Genomic DNA, 18,990 nt, shown 5'->3' with positions numbered 1-18,990 from the left:
ATATTAACTACTTATTATAACATTTAATAGATCCAAGTCTACATGAAGCAAACAGTTACTTGGCTCAAATTACCGTATCTGTACAAATTTATGAGAGCTATTTTTCCCAAAAAGTCATCAGGAGATAACAGAGTCCATTAAAGTCTCTGTGAAATATTTTATTTTGGTGATGAGATTTGAAGAAATAGCCTCAATATATATTTAAACCTATTTATTAAATATTAAATGTTTAATATTAAATATTAAACCTATTCAATAAATATTTACCAAGCTCCTATTATTTACCAGGCACAGTTCTAGGTAACAGGATTACTAGGATGAACAAAGCCCCTGCCTTCACAGAGTCTACAATCTCATGAAGAGAACAGACAACAATAAAAAATTGAGTATATAGTTTACCAGATGATGATGGTTTTAAGTGCTATGGAGAAAAAGACAAAGCGACTAAGGGTATGGGGTTAAAAATAAAAATCTTGGAAGACCTTGCTGATAAGGTCACCTTTTTTTTTTTAAGATTTTTAGTTTATTTGACAGAGAGAGAGACAGCGAGAGAGGGAACAAAGCAGGGGGAGTGGGAGAGGGAGAAGCAGGCTTCCCGCTGAGCAAGGAGCCAAATGTGGGACTCGATCCCAGGACCCCAGGATCATGACCTGAGCAGAACAAAGGCAGATGCTCAACCATCTGAGCCACCCAGGCACCCCTGATGAGGTCACCTTTAAGGAGAGATCTGATAAAAGTGTTAAGTGTAAATGATGCCACTAACTGGGAAAAGAAAACAGCAAATGCAGAGGTCCTGTGGCAGAAGCACTCAAGGCAGCATTCAAGGTATAGCAAGGATGTTCAATCAATGCTCGTTTTAAACGATACAGAGATCAAAAGATGGAATCAAAGAAGAGGCAAAGAAAATTAACAGACAGTTACTATTCCTGGAGGTATGACCTCATAATTAAGTGCTGGGTGTCTTTAAAGATTACTGTTGAAAGGCACTATTTTAAACAAATCATGGAAATCATAAATACAGAGCCACAAGAAAGATGAAAATCACAAGTGTCTGGATATCATATGAATTGCTACTGATGGCTATGGATAGATGGTTACCAGAGTTATTTGCTGACATGAAAAAAGTGTGCTGGATCTCAACTTAAAGGAAGACATGATTTGATCTGGAAAACCAATGAAAAGACTGACCTCAAAAAACGTACGTATTTCATGAAATGTGGCTTTTTAAAACAGTATTTCTAAATTAATAGGTATCAATTTTTCCAACATTTTTCTGAAACCACCACATGGGAATAAAATAAGGGAAATTGCTTTGTTATTTTGTCACTTTACACTAGAGCTTATAAGATATCACCAGTGGTACTCAATTCACTAAAAATCAGAATCACCTAGAAGCTTTTAAAATTACCAATGCCTAGACTACTTAATAAACATTTGATTTTTTAGTTGGTTTGAGGTGAGACTGGAGCATCTTTTATAGAAGCTCCCCATTTCTAGGAGCGCTAATACACAAAATTTCACTTTTAAAAACTGCATTTTACTCAACTATGCAAACCTTCAATATCAAGAGAAAAAGGGTTAACTGGTGAGGTTTAAGTAAATTTTAGTTTGTATTTCCACATAAATTATGTTCTTCACACTGACCTTTTAAAAGTCATCATGAACACTCATGCATCTAACCGCCAGGTAAGAAAAAAAATGGGAAGAAAACAAAGTGTTCCTCCTAATTCAGCAGGGCAGGACATGTAAAATAATATTCTGGTTGATAACATTCTGGATGAAGTCTAAAACTCATGAATCTTACCTTGATGAAGGCACAAACTTTGGAGTCTGTATATCATCTTTGTAAGTAAAAGATACAACCGCATATGGACATACATGTCTTGGTCTTCGCCTGAGTTCATCAAAGCTATACTCATAAAAATAATACTAAAAATAAGAAAATGCAAAATTAACTTCTGTAAGACAAGATGTACACAGTACAATCTTTATTTGCCTGATTTTTGAGAAATATAACACCATTTAAACCTCTAACAGACACTATCTTTAAGCACTGCTTATCAATTTAATTAAAATAATTTGTACCTTATATTCATTTTATGATATAAAATATTCGCCTTCTCTATCTCAGATGCATTAGTAGGTACTCTAAAAGCCTACTTCTGAAAAGCTTACCCCTGGGAATGTGCAACAAATTTCCTCACAAAAATGTTACAAATGGACATCTGTAAGTTCCCAAGTCAGCCCAGAAAAGTCAATTTGATACAAAAAAGTAAAATGCTAAGGACACAATCTCAACCAAATCTAGCATTTTGTTCTTTTTTTTTTTTTTTAAGATTTTATTTGAGAGAGAAAATGAGTGAGAGAAAAAGCACAAGCTGGGGCGGGGTGGGGGGAGGCAGAGGGAGAAGCAAACTCCCTGCTGAGCAGGGAACCTGATGTGGGGCTTGACTCCAGGACCCTGGGATCATGACCTGACTGAAGGTAGATGCTTAACCAACTGAGCCACCCAGGCCCCCTGTTCATTATTTCCAAAGAAAAACATATTCTTGGTTCCAACTGCAGACCAAGCAGCAAAGAGGAGGTGGAAGAGATTATGAACACAGGTGACAAAGGTAGCTAATTCTCTTCTTACTACCCATCTGCCTCTCCCCTTCACCTATTCACAACATTCATTAGGGTTTTGTGACTTGCAGACTAGTGATTTTCATTAAAAAGAATGCTCTAGTTTATAAACAAAGCATTGCCCTTCAAAGTCCATTCCCTTGGGAAACTACTGATTTCAATGTTGTTGCTGCTCTAAAAATGCCTGAAAATTTTTTGGAAACATCAAACTAGTTTACAAGTTTTGTTAGAAAAACCTACTACTTTAAAAAAAAAAAAAGAAAAAGTTACTGCTACCTTCTGCAACTACTGCCCAAAAAGTAATCAAATGAGCCAGCCCAGATGACTTTGGTGAATATAATTTTTGCTAAAAGCCCCCAACAATACGTCTTGCTTGCCCATTCAGAGTCTTCAAAAAGAGTCAATTATACTTCAATTTATTTATTTTTGCTTTTTTTAAGATTTTATTCATTTATTTGACAGAGAGAGACACACAGCGAGAGAGGGGAAGTGGCAGGCAGAGGGAGAAGCAGGCTCCTGGCCGAGCAGGGAGCCTGATGCGGGGCTCGATCCCAGGACCCTGGGATCATGACCTGAGCTGAAGGCAGACGCTTAATGACTAAGCCACCCAGGCACCCCTATACTTCAATTAAAAAAAAAAAAAGTTTCACTTACAACTGAGTGTTAAAACAAGGAACAAGAACAAATTTTATTTTATATAAATAAAGTGAAGATTAAAGAAAAAAAAAACATCTCCAGGGGGGTTAGCATACCACACTCCTTTTCCCATACAATCCATCTGGCTATATACATTTTTTATACATTTGTTAAAAAAATAGCATTCATTTTTTATATAAAGTTTTATATAAAGTTTATATTATTAATTCCCCATTACTTTATACAATAGTCCCCCCCCCATATACATAGTTTCACTTTCCAGTTTCAGCTTCTGTAATCAACCATAGTCCAGAAGATGTTCCTCCTTCTGACAAATGGTCAGAAAGTCAACAGTAGCCTAACATTACGTCACAGTAACTACGTCATTCCCCTCACTGCATCTCAGCATGTAGGCATTTTATCATCTCATATCATCATGAGGTTGAATACAGCACAGTGAGATTTTGAGAGACTATAATAACTTTATAGTATAATATTCTTATTTATTATTATTGTGATTAATCTCTTACTGTGTCTAATTTATAAATTAAACTTTATCATAGGTATGCAGGCATAGGAAAAACATAATACATACAGAGTTCAGTACTATCCGTGGTTTCAGGCACCCACTGAGAGCCTTAGAACGTATCCCTGAGGATAAGGGGGGGGCGGGGACTATTGTAGTAAAACATCATATAAAAACATAGTGACTAAAATTCGGCCAACAGGGGCGCCTGGGTGGCTCAGTCGTTAAGCGTCTGCCTTCGGCTCAGGTCACGATCCCAGGGTCCTGGGATCGAGCCCCGCATTGGGCTCCCTGCTCGGCCAGGAGCCTGCTTCTCCCTCTCCCACTCCGCCTGCTTGTGTTCCCTCTCTAGCTGTCTGTCTCTCTCTCTAATAACTAAAATCTTTAAAAAAATTAATTAATTAATTAAAATTCGGCAAACATACACTTTTTTACTGTATCATTTTAAAGCTTAAAATTTAATTCTAAGTTTGCATCTTAGAAAAATGTTAAAATAAAAAAAATCTATCAAAGCAATAGCATAAAATTACATGAATTAAGGTAATTCAAGGGGCTTCAACTTTAAAGGATGAGTAGTATTTTATTAGGCAGGAGATCTTTCTAGGCCAGAATCTGGGCCAAGAGAAGCCAAGGCTTCAAAATGAAATGAGGTGTGTTGAGGGCAGCGATCATACAAAATACAAGGTTGGAAGAAATAGACTAAGGAATCTTAATATTACTCTGTAAGTCTAGGGAGCCACACTATGTTTCTGAGCTGTCTTGAAAACATGAACAAATAGCAGTGAGAGACACTCCAGTAGTGTTATATGGACACCCAGAGGTTAGACTGGTGTGGTGGCAGAAGGTACAGAAAGGGAAACATTAAAGGATTTGGTGACAAATAGATATGAAGTCATAACACTGAAATGAATCCAAGCACCTACCTGAGTAAGCTCATAGGCTCTGTAAGCCAAAAGTGATGTAACTCTATTGGCATTCTTTGATACGTGACATTCATGCTTTGGTGTTGGGTCCAAAGCACTTTTATTTAATATAGATTCCAAACTTTTAACACCCATGGGGTCGTATATACTCTTTATTTTACCCTAAAATAGACAAAACCTTTTAAGTCCACCTAAACTTATTATTGACTATATAACATTATAAAATACTTCTCCAAATACAGATCACCTATGACAACAGTTCTTTCTTTTAATACCTGGTAACACTTGACACATTTTACCAATGTTGAAGCACCAAAAATGACAACTAAAAAGGTGCTGTTTGAATTTGCTTAATAACAAGAAAATAAAAATTTTATTTACAACACCATTCACTTAAATGACATTACCAACATATTACCCTCTTTATTCTTTTCTTTGGGAAGGAAACCAAATAGATCAAAGATGGCAAACCACTCTCGAAAATATCTTTATATACTAAACTAAGCAAGGACTGATTTTAATTTAATCAAACTCCTAAAGACAGGGACAACTAAAATCCAAATCAAATGTTGTCCTTGATATATGAAATGTAAATGTTAAAATTACCTTCATTATTTTAAAAATAACAACATCGCCCACTGCCCCAGGTTCCAAAGGATTAGCTTGTAATAAATCAGCATACCTAGAAAGATAGATACCTAGTGAAGAGGGAAAAATTAAAGAATTTGAATAAGGGCACAAATACAAAAAAGAAAATCCAAACATTTAACCTAATGATAAGAGATAAAAGGTATGACACCTTTAAAAATGTAATGACAGTAAAGAGAACTGATATTTAACCAAGACAGAAACAACAAAAAGAACCAGAAACATGAAACTAAGACAAAGTTTCTCAAAATCACCAGGACTACACTGACTTTAAAAAAGAAAAAAAAGAGAGATAATCTTTGATCAATCTGAAGTAAGCAAAATCAGAAACAAAGGGTAAAACTGGTTTCACATTACAGAACCTGAAACTATCCTCCTTTTCTGGGAATATGACAAGGCATACATGAATTTATTTTTAAGGAATGCAGCAAAATTAAATAGTATGTTTAAAAGGCAACAGTAGATAAAGGGGGAAAAAAAAAAAGATTACCCATGGAAGGACTGCCAAGAATTGTTATTTTGGACTGGCCCACTTGTAATCCTTTTTCACATATGCTTTGGACCTAAATAAACAAAACACTTCATCTCACAATCATAATACATTAAAAACATGGAAAGATAATTTGTCAACTTGCTCTATAAAACCCAAGCTTCTAAACTTATGTAGGTTCTGCATTACAGAAATTTTATAATAATGACAGTTTATGACTAAATATCAATGTGAAACTGGCTTATGCTTCCAATGTAACCATAGCTGGAATCCATTTTTGTTTATACTAGGTGTGACAGTCAGAATTCATGCCACCCACATATATAAACATTCCCTTTTAGAGAGAATTAGAACTGGCAAAATATTTAAATAAAAATTCCACCTAAACATCTTCAATTGAAGGAGAAAAAATAGTTCCCAGCACATATAACCAACAATACATAAGATAATCTATTTTAATAAAGGGAGAATTATTCATTATCAAGCACATCTTAGGGAAAGAAAACAGGTTTGGTCAGAAAAAATATAAGCACATCTGAAAAGCAAATTACATGACAATGAAATACGTTGCCCTACTAAATCATTTCTTCCATTTATACCTCATATCATTTATACTAACTTATAAAATAGTAGTTTATAATTGTCAAGTGTACTGTTACATTGTAAAACTAGTAACTTAATGGAAACATCCTCAAATTGTTTTTTATAAAGAGTTCACTCACCTGGTATCGATCAACCATAAGAAATGCATAGGATTCTGAAAGTTCTTTATCTAAACGACCATCAAACTTCAGTTCTCTTCGCTTTTCTGTGAACTAAACAAAATTAAATCTTTAACAACTCCTTAGTATGTGATTATGTCTTTCAAGCTAAGAGCTTCAGTAATTTTATTCCTAAGAAATCCAAATGTAACCAAAGTAGAAATTATCTTTTCTCTCCCTGTAACTTCTGTGCTTCAATTTTTTCCTCATTATAACTAGCTCTTTACCTCATAATAATCAAATAAGCATCTAGTGTTTATCAATTTTAACTAAATTTCTACTAAAATTTTACCACATTCCAACTCTCCCACAGATTAAGTTCATGTTTTAGTTACCTTTGGATCTCTCACTTTACTTAACATGATGCACTGCATACAGTAGGTGGTTTAATAAATCTCTGCTGAATGATCAACTTTTGGACTATAAACTCAATTAGGACATGGAAAAGGTTCCATTTCTTTTTTTTTTTTTTTAAAGATTTTATTTATTTGAGACAGAGAGAATGAGATAGAGAGCATGAGAGGGGGGAGGGTCAGAGGGAGAAGCAGGCTCCCCGCCGAGCAGGGAGCCCGATGCGGGACTCGATCCCGGGACTCCAGGATCATGACCTGAGCCGAAGGCAGTCGCTTAACCAACTGAGCCACCCAGGCGCCCAAGGTTCCATTTCTTTAAAACTATAGTCTCAATGCCAACTATGTAAGACATGTTCCTTACATATTGCCAGGATAAAAAAGCAACTTTGTCTAAGTATAACTAAACTGCAAGTCACTGACTTTCACTTTTACATACAAGCAAACAGATATACATTCAAAATATGGAGCTCACATCTAATAGATTTATATGCAGTATTCAAGTAATTACTGATGTTCAGTAATATGATTAATCATTAGACTAAATTTTCATATAAAATTAATAAATAACCCCTATCATACCATGAAACCACATCAAACCATCAAGGTTTTAATTTTCTTGGGGAGCCAGTAACTTCACGGATTCTCTCAAAATTCAATTCTGGTAGCACTGGGTTAACCAACTCACAAAAGTACATAATTAATAGTATTTCATGTGCACCAGGAAGCAATAAACACAAAATATTTCTAAACATCTCATTTATATCATCTCAGAATATGCATTCTGGCTTTTCCTAAAAATATTCTAATTTGTACATGAAACTTAATACTCTGTTTACATTTTTTCACTAAGAATTTCTACTAGCGATATTAAGAGAATTCAACTACTAAGCAATAACTGGGGAAAAAATTAAGCATATCCTAAAAAATATATACATTTGATTACCTTAATTATCTTCCAATTTAGACATAATATAGATTATAGATTTAATTAATATGCACTTAAAAGAGCAAAGGGCCTTATAAGTTTATAATTAAGCCATTACACAGTAAGCTATTCCTATGCTTAAGATTCATTTTTAGTAAGTTATTTTACATAATTGAACATTAATTTATCCAAATAGTGCTATATCAACAATACTTTGAAGAAAAAAGATGTCATTTAAAACTTGTTTTCCTTTCCATAATTTGGCTTTCCTAAAAACTAGCGTTTTTAAAGAAAAGGAACATAAAACAACTTCCAGGCTATTAACTGGTTCTGAAGAATCTTACAATAAGCACAATTTAAAATATACCTCCTTAATTGACATACAATAAATTGCATGTCCTAAAAAAATAAAATAAAAAAATAAATAAAACATACCTCCTTTTCCAAAAGTTCATTATGTATCAAGCAAGCACGTTTGTAGTTAAAATTTGTTACTGAGGTTGGTTCAAGGTAAGATGAATGGAGAATATTTAGAACATCTTCAAATTCTCGAGTGCCTGGAGTTAATGGCTGAAAAAGTGCTAAAACAAACAAAAAAAATAATTTTAACATGATTCCATCTCAAATATAGTCTCTTAAATTTTGTGGGTTTAATGTAACTTTTAAGTGAAGTTGAAAAGTCATCAAGGCTATCTTATTTTGTGATATTCAAAAGAGACACTTATTAATTCACTGAAGAAAAATTACAGTTGCCTACATTGACCAGTTCCTTCAGCAATGAGCATTTGACATTACAGATTGGGACAAGAGGTTACGATTTTGCAAAAACTTAAGAATGCTACATTAGGCAACATAAATCGCTTTAAGACTCTCGTAAGAAAGAACCTGTGCGTATCCTCAACTTTTCTCCACTCCTATCTTATGTTACACTGAAATAGTATGTCTAGGACCATTTCCTTCAGCAAACTAAATGCTTACAGCATAAATGAATGTATAAAAACATTTAAGACACTTAGGTGTCTATAAAATTATTCTATTTGGTTTTTAGTACTAAAATTAGAATAAAATATGCTAATTCCGTTGCCTTCTTGTATTACCAACATAAAGTAGTAGAACATTTATTATGAAAGCTTAGTGAAATGGAAAGATGTAGAGCTTTGGAGTCAAGCCTGGACACAAATAACAAATCTAGCATATATTAACTTTGTGGGAGAGCCTGGGTAAATCAACCAAAAATAAGCTCAGTTCTCCAATCTGTAAAAAACTCTAGTTATCCTAATAACCACTAAATTCTACATTCCACACATGAGACAACACATGGAAAAAGCGCTAAGCACAGCATCCAGTATAAAGACAATGAAATTGTTTATCCCCCCTACAACTTTCCACACCCCCATTTAATTTTTAAAATACTTAAAAGTCAAATATCCAATTTGTTCTTGGACCAGTGGACTACTGGTCTAATAATTTCAAATTTCCACTTTATGCATGAAATAGTTTAACTTACTAATAAATTTCAAAAGTCTACACATATAAATGTTCCCTAAGCCAAAAAAGGAACCACTTATATTTCACTGTATATAGAAGTATCCATAGAACTTATGTTATACTGTATTACCTTAACTTCTTTTGAGATTTTATTTCTGAAGAGAATAAATGTCACAGTCAAAACAGTTTTAGGCTACTACTAAAAACAGTGTTCTGCTTGTACATATTCTTAAAGATACTAGAGAGCAGCTGTTTACTGTAGTTTCTATACATGGTGTTAGGTTTTGAAGGACATGATTTCAAATGACATATCCATCCATCCATTTACCACACTATGTATATATTACAAAAGTGTCTGTAGGGGCGCCTGGGTGGCTCAGTCGTTAAGCATCTGCCTTCGGCTCAGGTCATGATGCCAGGGTCCTGGGATCAAGTCCCACATCGGGCTCCCTACTCAGCGGGAAGCCTGCTTCTCCCTCTCCCTTTGCCTGCCGCTCTGCCTACTTGTGCTCTCTCCCTATCTCTCTGTCAAATAAATAAATAAAATCTTTAAAAAAAAAAAGTGTCTATAAAAATGTAACATTCAATAACAAAGGGTATATAAACAGTTCCTACTACTTTGTGATCCCACACTAAAAGAAATAAAGCCAACATAGTTATGATGCAATAGACACTAACTAGGGGTAAGCGGGGGGGAAAAAATCACTCAAAAGAACATACTATTAAATACAAAATGTGTCCTATAATCAAATTTGTAGATGAATATAGTCAATAATCTATTGATTGTTAAGGTCCACAAGAGCAAGAACTGCATCTGCTTTGTTCATTACTCTTATCTTTATCATATGCCAGTAGCTAGAACTGTGAGCACTGGCCCCAAGTAAGTTGAATAACTACGTAAGTTAGTAAAGAAAATAATAAACTTTGTCAAAGATTTTTTTAAAAACTGAATACAAATATATTCTACAACTACCAAAGCATCATCGCTATCATTTTAAGTCTTACAAATTCACCAATTCAGTAATATGTAAAACAAAATGAAAGCTTAAAAGAGGAAGAAATACACCCTCATTCAAATCTGTTTTACAGAATGTGGTAGGAAAAAACATCTTTGTGACTGTTCCCAACTAAGTTGGGAAAAACTTGGCAAGGAAAACAGCATGTGGAATAGTCCTTATAGGCTTTCACATCCAAAATGGGTTAGGTAGGATTTTAAAAATTGGGTTTTATGCAGGACTGATTTTTGTTTCTAACAAAGTGACTTTAGACATCTAAAATGGCTCCGCCCAAAAGTACCATATGGCATTAAACTTCTATGAAATTTTATACGCCTAAATTATTTTCCTTAGTTAAGCTGTCCAACACTATTCCCACCACTGATTTAATCATAAATGAAAAATTAAATCATTTTAATTTACATAGAAATTAACATTCCAATTCTCAGAGAAGTACTAAACAGTTGTTTTATTCCAAAGTATGTCCTATAGTCACGTCAAATGTACTCAAGTAGACTGCCAGGGGGGAAAAATTATAGATGAAAATATAGAAAAAAAATGCCTATGTTCGAGGTATTTTCTATTTCAAATGACTCCGTTGGCTTTACTACTTAGGCCAGTTATAATTTTTTCCCCTCCCAGTTATCATTTCTACAAAAATAATGTAACTATTTTTAAGGATTTCAAGTCAATGTGCTGGTATTAATTAGAAATTTAACAAGTTTATGTTCTGAATGTACCTTCCCAAGTTGCCTATTTTGTACTTAATAATCCTCTTAACACTGAATATCCTTTGATCACTTCTCTTAAAGAAAAAAACGTATGTACCATAATCTTAATTATGGGTCATTTGAGGCAATAATAAACAACCCTGTGATTATCCAAATGGGGAATAGAACATCTTATATATAGTAATTATTTCACTTAATAAAGTATCCAATATATTTTTCTCTGGATTCTGACAATTACTGAGTCTAATCATTAGCGGGGTCATTATTACTATTCAGATACTATACTGTTTACATGCATTATCTCATTTAATCATTAAAACCATCGTATGAAGTTCAATTATACCCATTTCACAAATGAACCTAACAGCTAACAGCTAATGTGGCCCAAGGTTACATAGTTAATGAATAAATAGGGCAGACAGAATTCAAATTCAGGCCACCTAGCTCCAAATCTTGTATCCTGAGCTCTAAGTAAAAGAAAAAAAAGATTTATGTATGTGTATACAAGAGCTGAAACTAATCATTACAGAGCTGGAAAAATAAAATCATTTCCTTTTTAGACCAAGAAATTATACAGAATGCTTAGACACAAGAAATTAGGTATAAAAGGAAAAGAACTTGATGTCCAAGATTATGCTCTTTATAGCTTATGTGGCTTCTATAAAAGCTCTTTTCTCATTTTAATGCATTTAACAGGGCCAAAAGCCATCATACACTTTTTTGATTTATAAAGGTTAACAGAAGTAACAATAGTTCTTCCACACATTGAAAAACATAATTTTGGGCGCCTGAGTGGCTCAGATGGTTAAGCGTCTGCCTTCGGCTCAGGTCATGATCCCAGGGTCCTGGGATCGAGTGCCGCATCGGGCTTCCTGCTCCTTGGGAGCCTGCTTCTCCCTCTGTTTCTGTCTCTCATGAATAAATAAATAAAATCTTTAAAAAAAAAAAAAAGAAAAACATAATTTTGCTTATTTGCAGGATTTCTATCAAATACATGTAAGACACATGGCTAATGAGTTGACTTTTGTCAATTCACAAGGTTCCTTACTGACAAAATTGATTATAAATGTTTTATGGGACTGAAGAGCAGATTTAGAAAGACACAGGAGATTTATAATTCAGACAAGGAAAAGGATTGTATCACAGAATTAGAACTAGAATTCAGGTCTCCTGACTTCATATTATCCATGCTATTATTGAGTATCTTTTTTATAACTGGTAGCATACAAAAAATTTAGGGGCGCCTGGGTGGCTCAGTCGTTAAGCAACTGCCTTGGGCTCAGGTCATTGTCCCAGGGTCCTGGGATCGAGCCCCACATCGGGCTCCCTGCTCAGTGGGGAGCCTTTCTCCCTCTTCCACTCCCCCTATTTGTGCTTTCTCTCTCGTTGTGTCTCTGTCAAATAAATAAAAATCTTTAAAAAAAAAAAATTCAATTTAATGTTATATTTAAGCAGTTGGAATAGACATAAAATTTAGGTCATGAAACAGCTTGGTTCCTTAGTCAAAGGAACATTTTTTTCAATTTTACCAATTTACTTAATTCAATGCCATGTATTAAGATGTGTATATGTAAAAGAAAACCAAAAAAATCATATCAACATATATGTAAAAACAAACTAACTTTTAAAATAAAAGACCACTGTTACCAAAACATACAAATAAGACAATGTGAACTACACATTCCAATTTAAAGTAACTAATTCATGGAAGAAAAGGAAATAGCCAAGAGTGGGCTGTGGATCATGTGTGTTCTGCAATTCTCTGAATCCATCTCTCTGATGTCTACTGGTATTGATTAAAATACAACAAATATCCATGTTCCAATAATTTACTTGAAAGACTTTAAAAATCATTTTTCTTCAGTCTAATAAAATTGCTACAGACATAATACTTTAGGAATGGCGGTTTCATCTCTAAATAAAGACTGAACATAGTGGGGTGCCTAGTGGTTCAGTCAGTTAAGTGTCTGCCTTTGGCTCAGGTTATGATCCTGAGGTCCTGGGATCAACCCCAGCATAGGGCTCCCTGCTCAGTAGGAAGTCTGCTTTTCCCTCTCCCTCTGCCCCTCCCCTACCCACTCGTGCTCTCTAATAAATAAAATCTTTACATAAATAAATAGAACATAGGGCAGAATCAAGAATGAATAGGCTGGCAGGGACTAGAGAGACAAGTACAAATATGAAACTATTGACTTTTTCTGGCCTGGGGAATAAGTCAAAGAAAATTTTACTTCTATTACTTAGAATGTATATACACCTATCAAATGTTTATACGGATGACAGGATTGTGCCAATACTTCCCTGTTTATTTCTATGCAGGGAGATCTATGGTACTTAGAACCCAATCATCCATATACAACTACTGAAACACCATGCAAATATCCTCAAAGGAGACTCTGCCCCAAAGCCTTCAAAAAGACAATTACAAATTTTTGGGAAAAGATGGGTGTTAGGGAGGAGAATTAGCCATTAATTCTGCTGGACTAGACCAGTATGGATGCAGGTACATGAGTAGCCTTGTGCCCTACATAAAACATTAACCAGTAAACATTTTCCGGAAAGTGAATCATCACTATTTCATTCCCAAGAACTTTGGAGGGAAAAACTGTATCAAATTACCAATTTTAATTTGCTTTTAGACTTATAGTATTAGATTTTAAAGTAAAAAAAGGCAAGAGTGAAACATCTACTGACAAAATGCAATTGTACAATTTGGTTAAATGTCAAAACAGTGCCTCTTTACACTATAGAAAATAGCCCAGCCAATAAACACCACAACATACATCAAAGAATAAATTTTACTCTTCCAGTCAATAGTTACGTCACTTAATCTGTCAGTACTGATTAAATGTGTTAATTTCATAATGAACATAAGTTCTGAATCTCAAAATACCCCAGAGATGAAGATATACTAAATATTTCTAAATGTTACAGAGAGTAAAAAAAATTTTTACTAGATCAGATCAAAAGCTAACAAAAACACTTAGATTACAAAGAAAGAAGTCTTGTTGCAGTTTGAGTAGTGGTAAGTACTATACACTTACCAGCTGTAAGTTCAAATTCCAACTCTATCTTTTACTAGCTGTATGACCTTGAACAAGTTATCTGACTTCTCATTACTTCGGTTTCCTCATCTGTAAAATGGGAATAATACCTACTACATGGAATTGTTGAGATTCAGTTAATATGTGTAAAGTGCTTTAAACAATGCCTCCAACTTACTGATAAGCACTATAAAGTGTTTGCCAATATTATTAATTAGAATGGCAGTATTCTGGATGTCATGCTATTGTCAATACCAAAAAAATAACTTGGAGTCAGGAAGTTATACTCACGTAGTATTTAAGGTACTAAAAATAGTCAAGTCATAATGTTAAATTTCACTGGAAAAGTATAGTCACAAGCAAAGGTCTGCCATATTAAAATATGAATGCAAAATAATCTTTGATACTGAAAGGTTCAGAGGTATCTACTGAAAATGATCTAAAATTCATGATAAAAGACTCAGATGACCACAACTAGTATCTAGCCAAATCCTGTACATAAAGTGATACCTTTCAAGAGATGATTTGGGGATGAACTGTGAAACTAGCAGCACCTGCCATACTATTTCTGATAAAGCATTTTTTTTAATTATGAAGACCTCAATTTTTCTATTAAATTCTATCACCAAACACTATCTTCTTTCAGCTTGGACAGGATAAAGTCCATGGTGGTAAAATAGCTGCTTATTTAAGTTTTAAAAAACTCTATTTAAATCGTTACTGCATCATTTGCACAACTGCCGCTTAGTGCATAAATTATTTTCACTAAACATGAAAAAAGTCCAGTGTGTTTTATTTTCCTTACCTATAACCTCCCTGACAAGACAAAAGTTGACAACCTTTTGCCTCTAAGTGAAAATAGAAAACATAAATTTTCCCCAAGGAGCATCAGACTCAGGGGAGAAAGCAACTAGGTTTTAGATTTCCTAATTCCTCAATTATATTCACTTCTAGTGTGTTCAAATAAAGCCTATATTACAGTAACCTCTGGATTTACCTAATTAAAAAAACCACATGTAAACACAGTGCCTTTCAATATTTCCTGGTGACTTCCCTAGTGGCAAACCAAACTATGAGGATTTCTACAACAATATTCTGGTCCTATCAAAAGTTAAAAGACGGTAAATCCATGGTTTAAGATGTACCATAAACCGTATTCTTGGGCACTTAAAAGAGGAAAAAAAGGAAAACAAAAAAAATGGACTTCAAAATTTTATCAAGCTAGGAACAATTTGAAAAAAGTTCAATCTCCTACCTCTTTACCACAGTCCACCTGAATGTACTTCCAACCTACTCTCTGCCAATTGGTAATTTAGGATGAGCAGCTACATTTCCTCATACAGACTATACATCTTAACCAAATAAACCAAAGAATTGACAGCCCTGAGCTTTACAAGTATCCTCTTGAACTCTAAAATACATTAATTCGCTTAAAAGATATTTCTAGAAACATTCCTCATGCTAGTGGACAAAGGTAACTTCATTTTTGTCAACATCATTTCTCACACCAAGGATTTCCTTGGCTTTGTCATGGAAATAGAAATTAACAGTTTGACTTCATTTGTATCTTACTGATAAAAGGCTCTAACAATCTCAGTTGTGCAAACGGAGATACGCACATGGAAAAAGGAAGCTCATGCTTAATTCAAGATTCCAAATCTTTACTAAGATTTAAATTACAAACTAAAAAGCGTTCTGCAAAAAAAAAAAAAATCCCTATAATTTTCCAAAAAGTAAATCATGAAAAACTAAACCACGCAGTAAAACAAAAAAACTTTAAATTTAGACTAAATCCAGAATATCCCAAATCACTGGATAGTCAAAAATAGCGTAACAGAAAACGGTAATACTAATTTTGATCTCCATTAGAAATGTGTCATAAAATAGCATTAAGTTTTAAACAGGTAAAAGTAGTTCATGTAACTGTTCCTAAATTGGTTCCAAAATCTAGACTGGCCTTTTTAAAAAACAAAACAAAAACTCTGAAGTTCTCTCGTCTGCAAGATCAAGTTGGTGACACTTGGGCATAAGCTAACTTCTGTTTTTTTCCATCGGGAAATTACTGCACCAAGAACCTACCTTCCCATTCTTCTCAAATACAAGAGAAAACATACTAAAGTTTGGATTTAGAGAGAGAGGCCTATTTAACCTAACGCTTCAAAAACAAGGGGAAAACTCTACATGGAAATGAAGTGTGATGGAAAATACCAGTGTGCATGGATCACATCTAATGGAGGTTTCTAAACAAGGGGGAGGCGCTGACATCGAGCAAATTCCAAGTAGACACTTAGAGCTGAAGAATTTCCAAAGGGAGAAGCACTCGTGGTCCTCTGAACGCAATGGCCTTGGAGAAAGCCCCAGAATCCATGGCCACGGGCTATTTCCAGTGAGACTTGTCAGAAGCATCCTTAGGAGGACACACCAGCTTCTGTGCCTTCAGGGGCTGGGAGGGAGGGGCGCCGAGCTCCATCTTTCCTCTCTGGGAGCTGCAGCCTTACGGACAAGCTTCAAACCTGAGCTACTTCCAACTTCCACGGGGACAGGGGAGCAGCGGAGCGTGGTTCCACCGCTTTCCTCTCGCACCAGGCGCAGCAGCTGGGTGGCCGTGATAGTGAGGGGAGAGGCGGCTGGCGCTGCATGCGTGTTTACGTGTCTCGGATGGGTGCGGGAAGAAGAGACAGAGAGGTTCTAATGAAAAGATGGAGGGGAGAGAGAAAGAGGGGTTGGGGAAGAGGGGAAGCACCACCTTTCTTTTCTCTGCTCTTCCTGGGGATCTGAAAACTCCTCCTAACGGGTCTTTCGGGCTCTTCCGGGCCTTTGAGGAGAGCGGCTGCGCCCGCCTCAGACGAGTCCTGAGGCTGCTCGTGGCTGACGCTCGGGGCGGCCGAGGCCGCAGCGGTCTCCTCAGGCCCGGCGCCGCCGCCGGGCTCCGCGATGCTGAGGCGGCCGCCGCCGCCGCCGCCGCCGCCGCCATTTTGTGGGGAGGACTCCAGCTCCGGAAGCGCCTGCTTCATCTCGTCGTCTCCGCCGCCGCCGCCACTTTCCCAGCTCGCATCCGTCGGCGGAGAGGCCTCCGTCTCCCCAGCAGTCGCCATCGCGCCGGCGTGACGAGCTCCGGGAAGCTTCTGCCGGCAAGGTCGGCGGGGGTGGGGGGAAGGGGCGGCGGGCCGGCCTCGCCACCAAGCTGCTCTCAGCCCACCCACTCCCTTCCCCCCGTGGCCGCGAGGCGCGGTCCCGGCCCAGCAGCCTCTCGGAGGCCCAAAGCTGGCGCCCCAACCGTGCCGCCCGTCCCAGGCGCCGCTCCTCGCTCGGACAGTTCTTCTGCCGGCCCCGCCACTCAACGTGCTCGCGTCGGGGCCGGGAGGGGGCGGGCTCGCCGCGGGCTGCTGCGCCAATGAGGGCGCGGCGCCCGCCTCCGCGGGTGCAGATAGACGGCGCAGGGGGGCGGAGCCTCGGGGCGCCCGAGCCCGCCAAAAGGGGCGACGGCAACGCCCTGCCAATACCTCGACGCCGCGGACCGCTTCGGAGTGGGTAGAACTTAAGGCGAACTGCACGTTCGGCTGTGACGGCTCCCGGCCAGCCGTGCAGGGGAGGGAGGTGCGCCTGGACCGGTCCCGCGAGCCCAGGCGTCGCCTATCATAGTAACATAACACCTATCTCCGGGCACGAGTTTCCTCCACCAAAAGAGGAGTCAAGCAATGGATGCAGGAGGAACCCAGCTCTGTGAAATATTTACGTGCATATGTGGACCTGCAGAGGAGATAAGACAATGGACTACAGCGAAAACAACCTGAAAGCCTCCAGGCCCCACCATCTGCCTTTCCCACCTGATCTTGCATCTTTACATTTTCCCTGTCCCCTTTGATCTTAAAGGGTTAGAACCAGTGGCATGTCTCCAGCCAGCAATGCCTGGGATCCTTTTTTTTTTTTTTTTTTTTTTAAGACTTTTTTATTTAAGACAGACTGAGCGAGCATGAGCAGGGGGGAGGGGCAGAAGCAGTGTGCCCGCTGAGCAGGGAGCCCGTCATGGGGCTCGAGCCCAGGACTCTGGGATCATGACCTGAGCCGAAAGCAGCCGCTTAACCGACTGAGCCACCCCGGAACTTCCAATACCTGGACTCCTTTAATGTGACCTCACAGCCTAGTGTTAACAAAATTTGGTTCTGGGGAGCTTAAAGGGAGGGTGGGGGTTGCTGGCTTCTAGACTTTTTTCCTTTGGTGTTTTGAGTTTTCCTGTGTCGAGTATATATGAAAGAAAAATCTAAAAGTTTACCGCCACATTAAAAGATATACAGCAGATGGGGTGCCTGGGTGGCTCAGTCGTTAAGCATCTGCCTTCGGCTCAGGTCATGATCCCAGGGTCCTGGGATCGAGCCCCGCATCGGGCTCCCTGCTCAGCGGGAAGCCTGCTTCTCCCTCTCCCCCTCCCCCTGCTTGTGTTCCCTCTCTCACTGTCTCTCTCTCTCTGTGTTGAAAAATAAAATCTTAAAAAAATATATATATATACAGCAGGTGATCGCTCTCCCTTAAAACAATTTGTCAAGTGGAAGGCGTTTTAAATACTTGATGCTAACTAAATTGAAACTACTATCATGGGTTATCTTGAGTACAGACAGTATTCACAGGGTGCTTTCTGTACGCCAGGCACTGGACGAAGCCGTATACGTACTGTATCTCCATTTAATCCTCACAACAGCAGATATCAGGAAGATCTATTATGCACAATTTAAGTAAGTGTTGCAAGACATTGAACAATTTAAGTTAATAAAATCAGAATTTGAAGCAAGGTCTATTTAACTCCGACATAGAGTACTTGCACTTCGCTGTTTTTCTAAGACTTAATCT

At 37.3% G+C, this 18,990-nt stretch overlaps 1 protein-coding gene across 4 annotated transcripts in view; it reads right to left on the bottom strand.

Annotated features, from left to right (window-relative positions):
• The window catches only part of TASOR (transcription activation suppressor), a 55,482-nt gene extending 38,018 nt beyond the window's left edge, over positions 1-17,464 (bottom strand). For all 4 annotated transcript variants that reach the window (XM_034997049.1, XM_034997051.1, XM_034997050.1 and 1 more), the window contains exons 1-7: positions 16,892-17,464; positions 8,323-8,468; positions 6,571-6,663; positions 5,849-5,921; positions 5,317-5,408; positions 4,711-4,872; positions 1,805-1,929 (exon numbers count right to left, since the gene is read on the bottom strand). In XM_034997049.1, coding sequence (XP_034852940.1) covers positions 1,805-1,929; positions 4,711-4,872; positions 5,317-5,408; positions 5,849-5,921; positions 6,571-6,663; positions 8,323-8,468; positions 16,892-17,240 — 1,040 coding nt within the window. In that variant the 5' untranslated portion in view covers positions 17,241-17,464. The remainder of the gene's footprint in view (positions 1-1,804; positions 1,930-4,710; positions 4,873-5,316; positions 5,409-5,848; positions 5,922-6,570; positions 6,664-8,322; positions 8,469-16,891) is intronic.
• Positions 17,465-18,990: the final 1,526 nt, after the last annotated feature.

Source organism: Mirounga leonina, unplaced genomic scaffold, assembly GCF_011800145.1.
Source record: "Mirounga leonina isolate KUSES-001 unplaced genomic scaffold, KU_Mleo_1.0 Mir_94, whole genome shotgun sequence".
Taxonomy (NCBI): Eukaryota; Metazoa; Chordata; class Mammalia; order Carnivora; family Phocidae; genus Mirounga; species Mirounga leonina.
The sequence above is the reverse complement of the archived record's forward strand: the minus strand, read 5'-3'. Positions and strand labels throughout refer to the sequence as shown.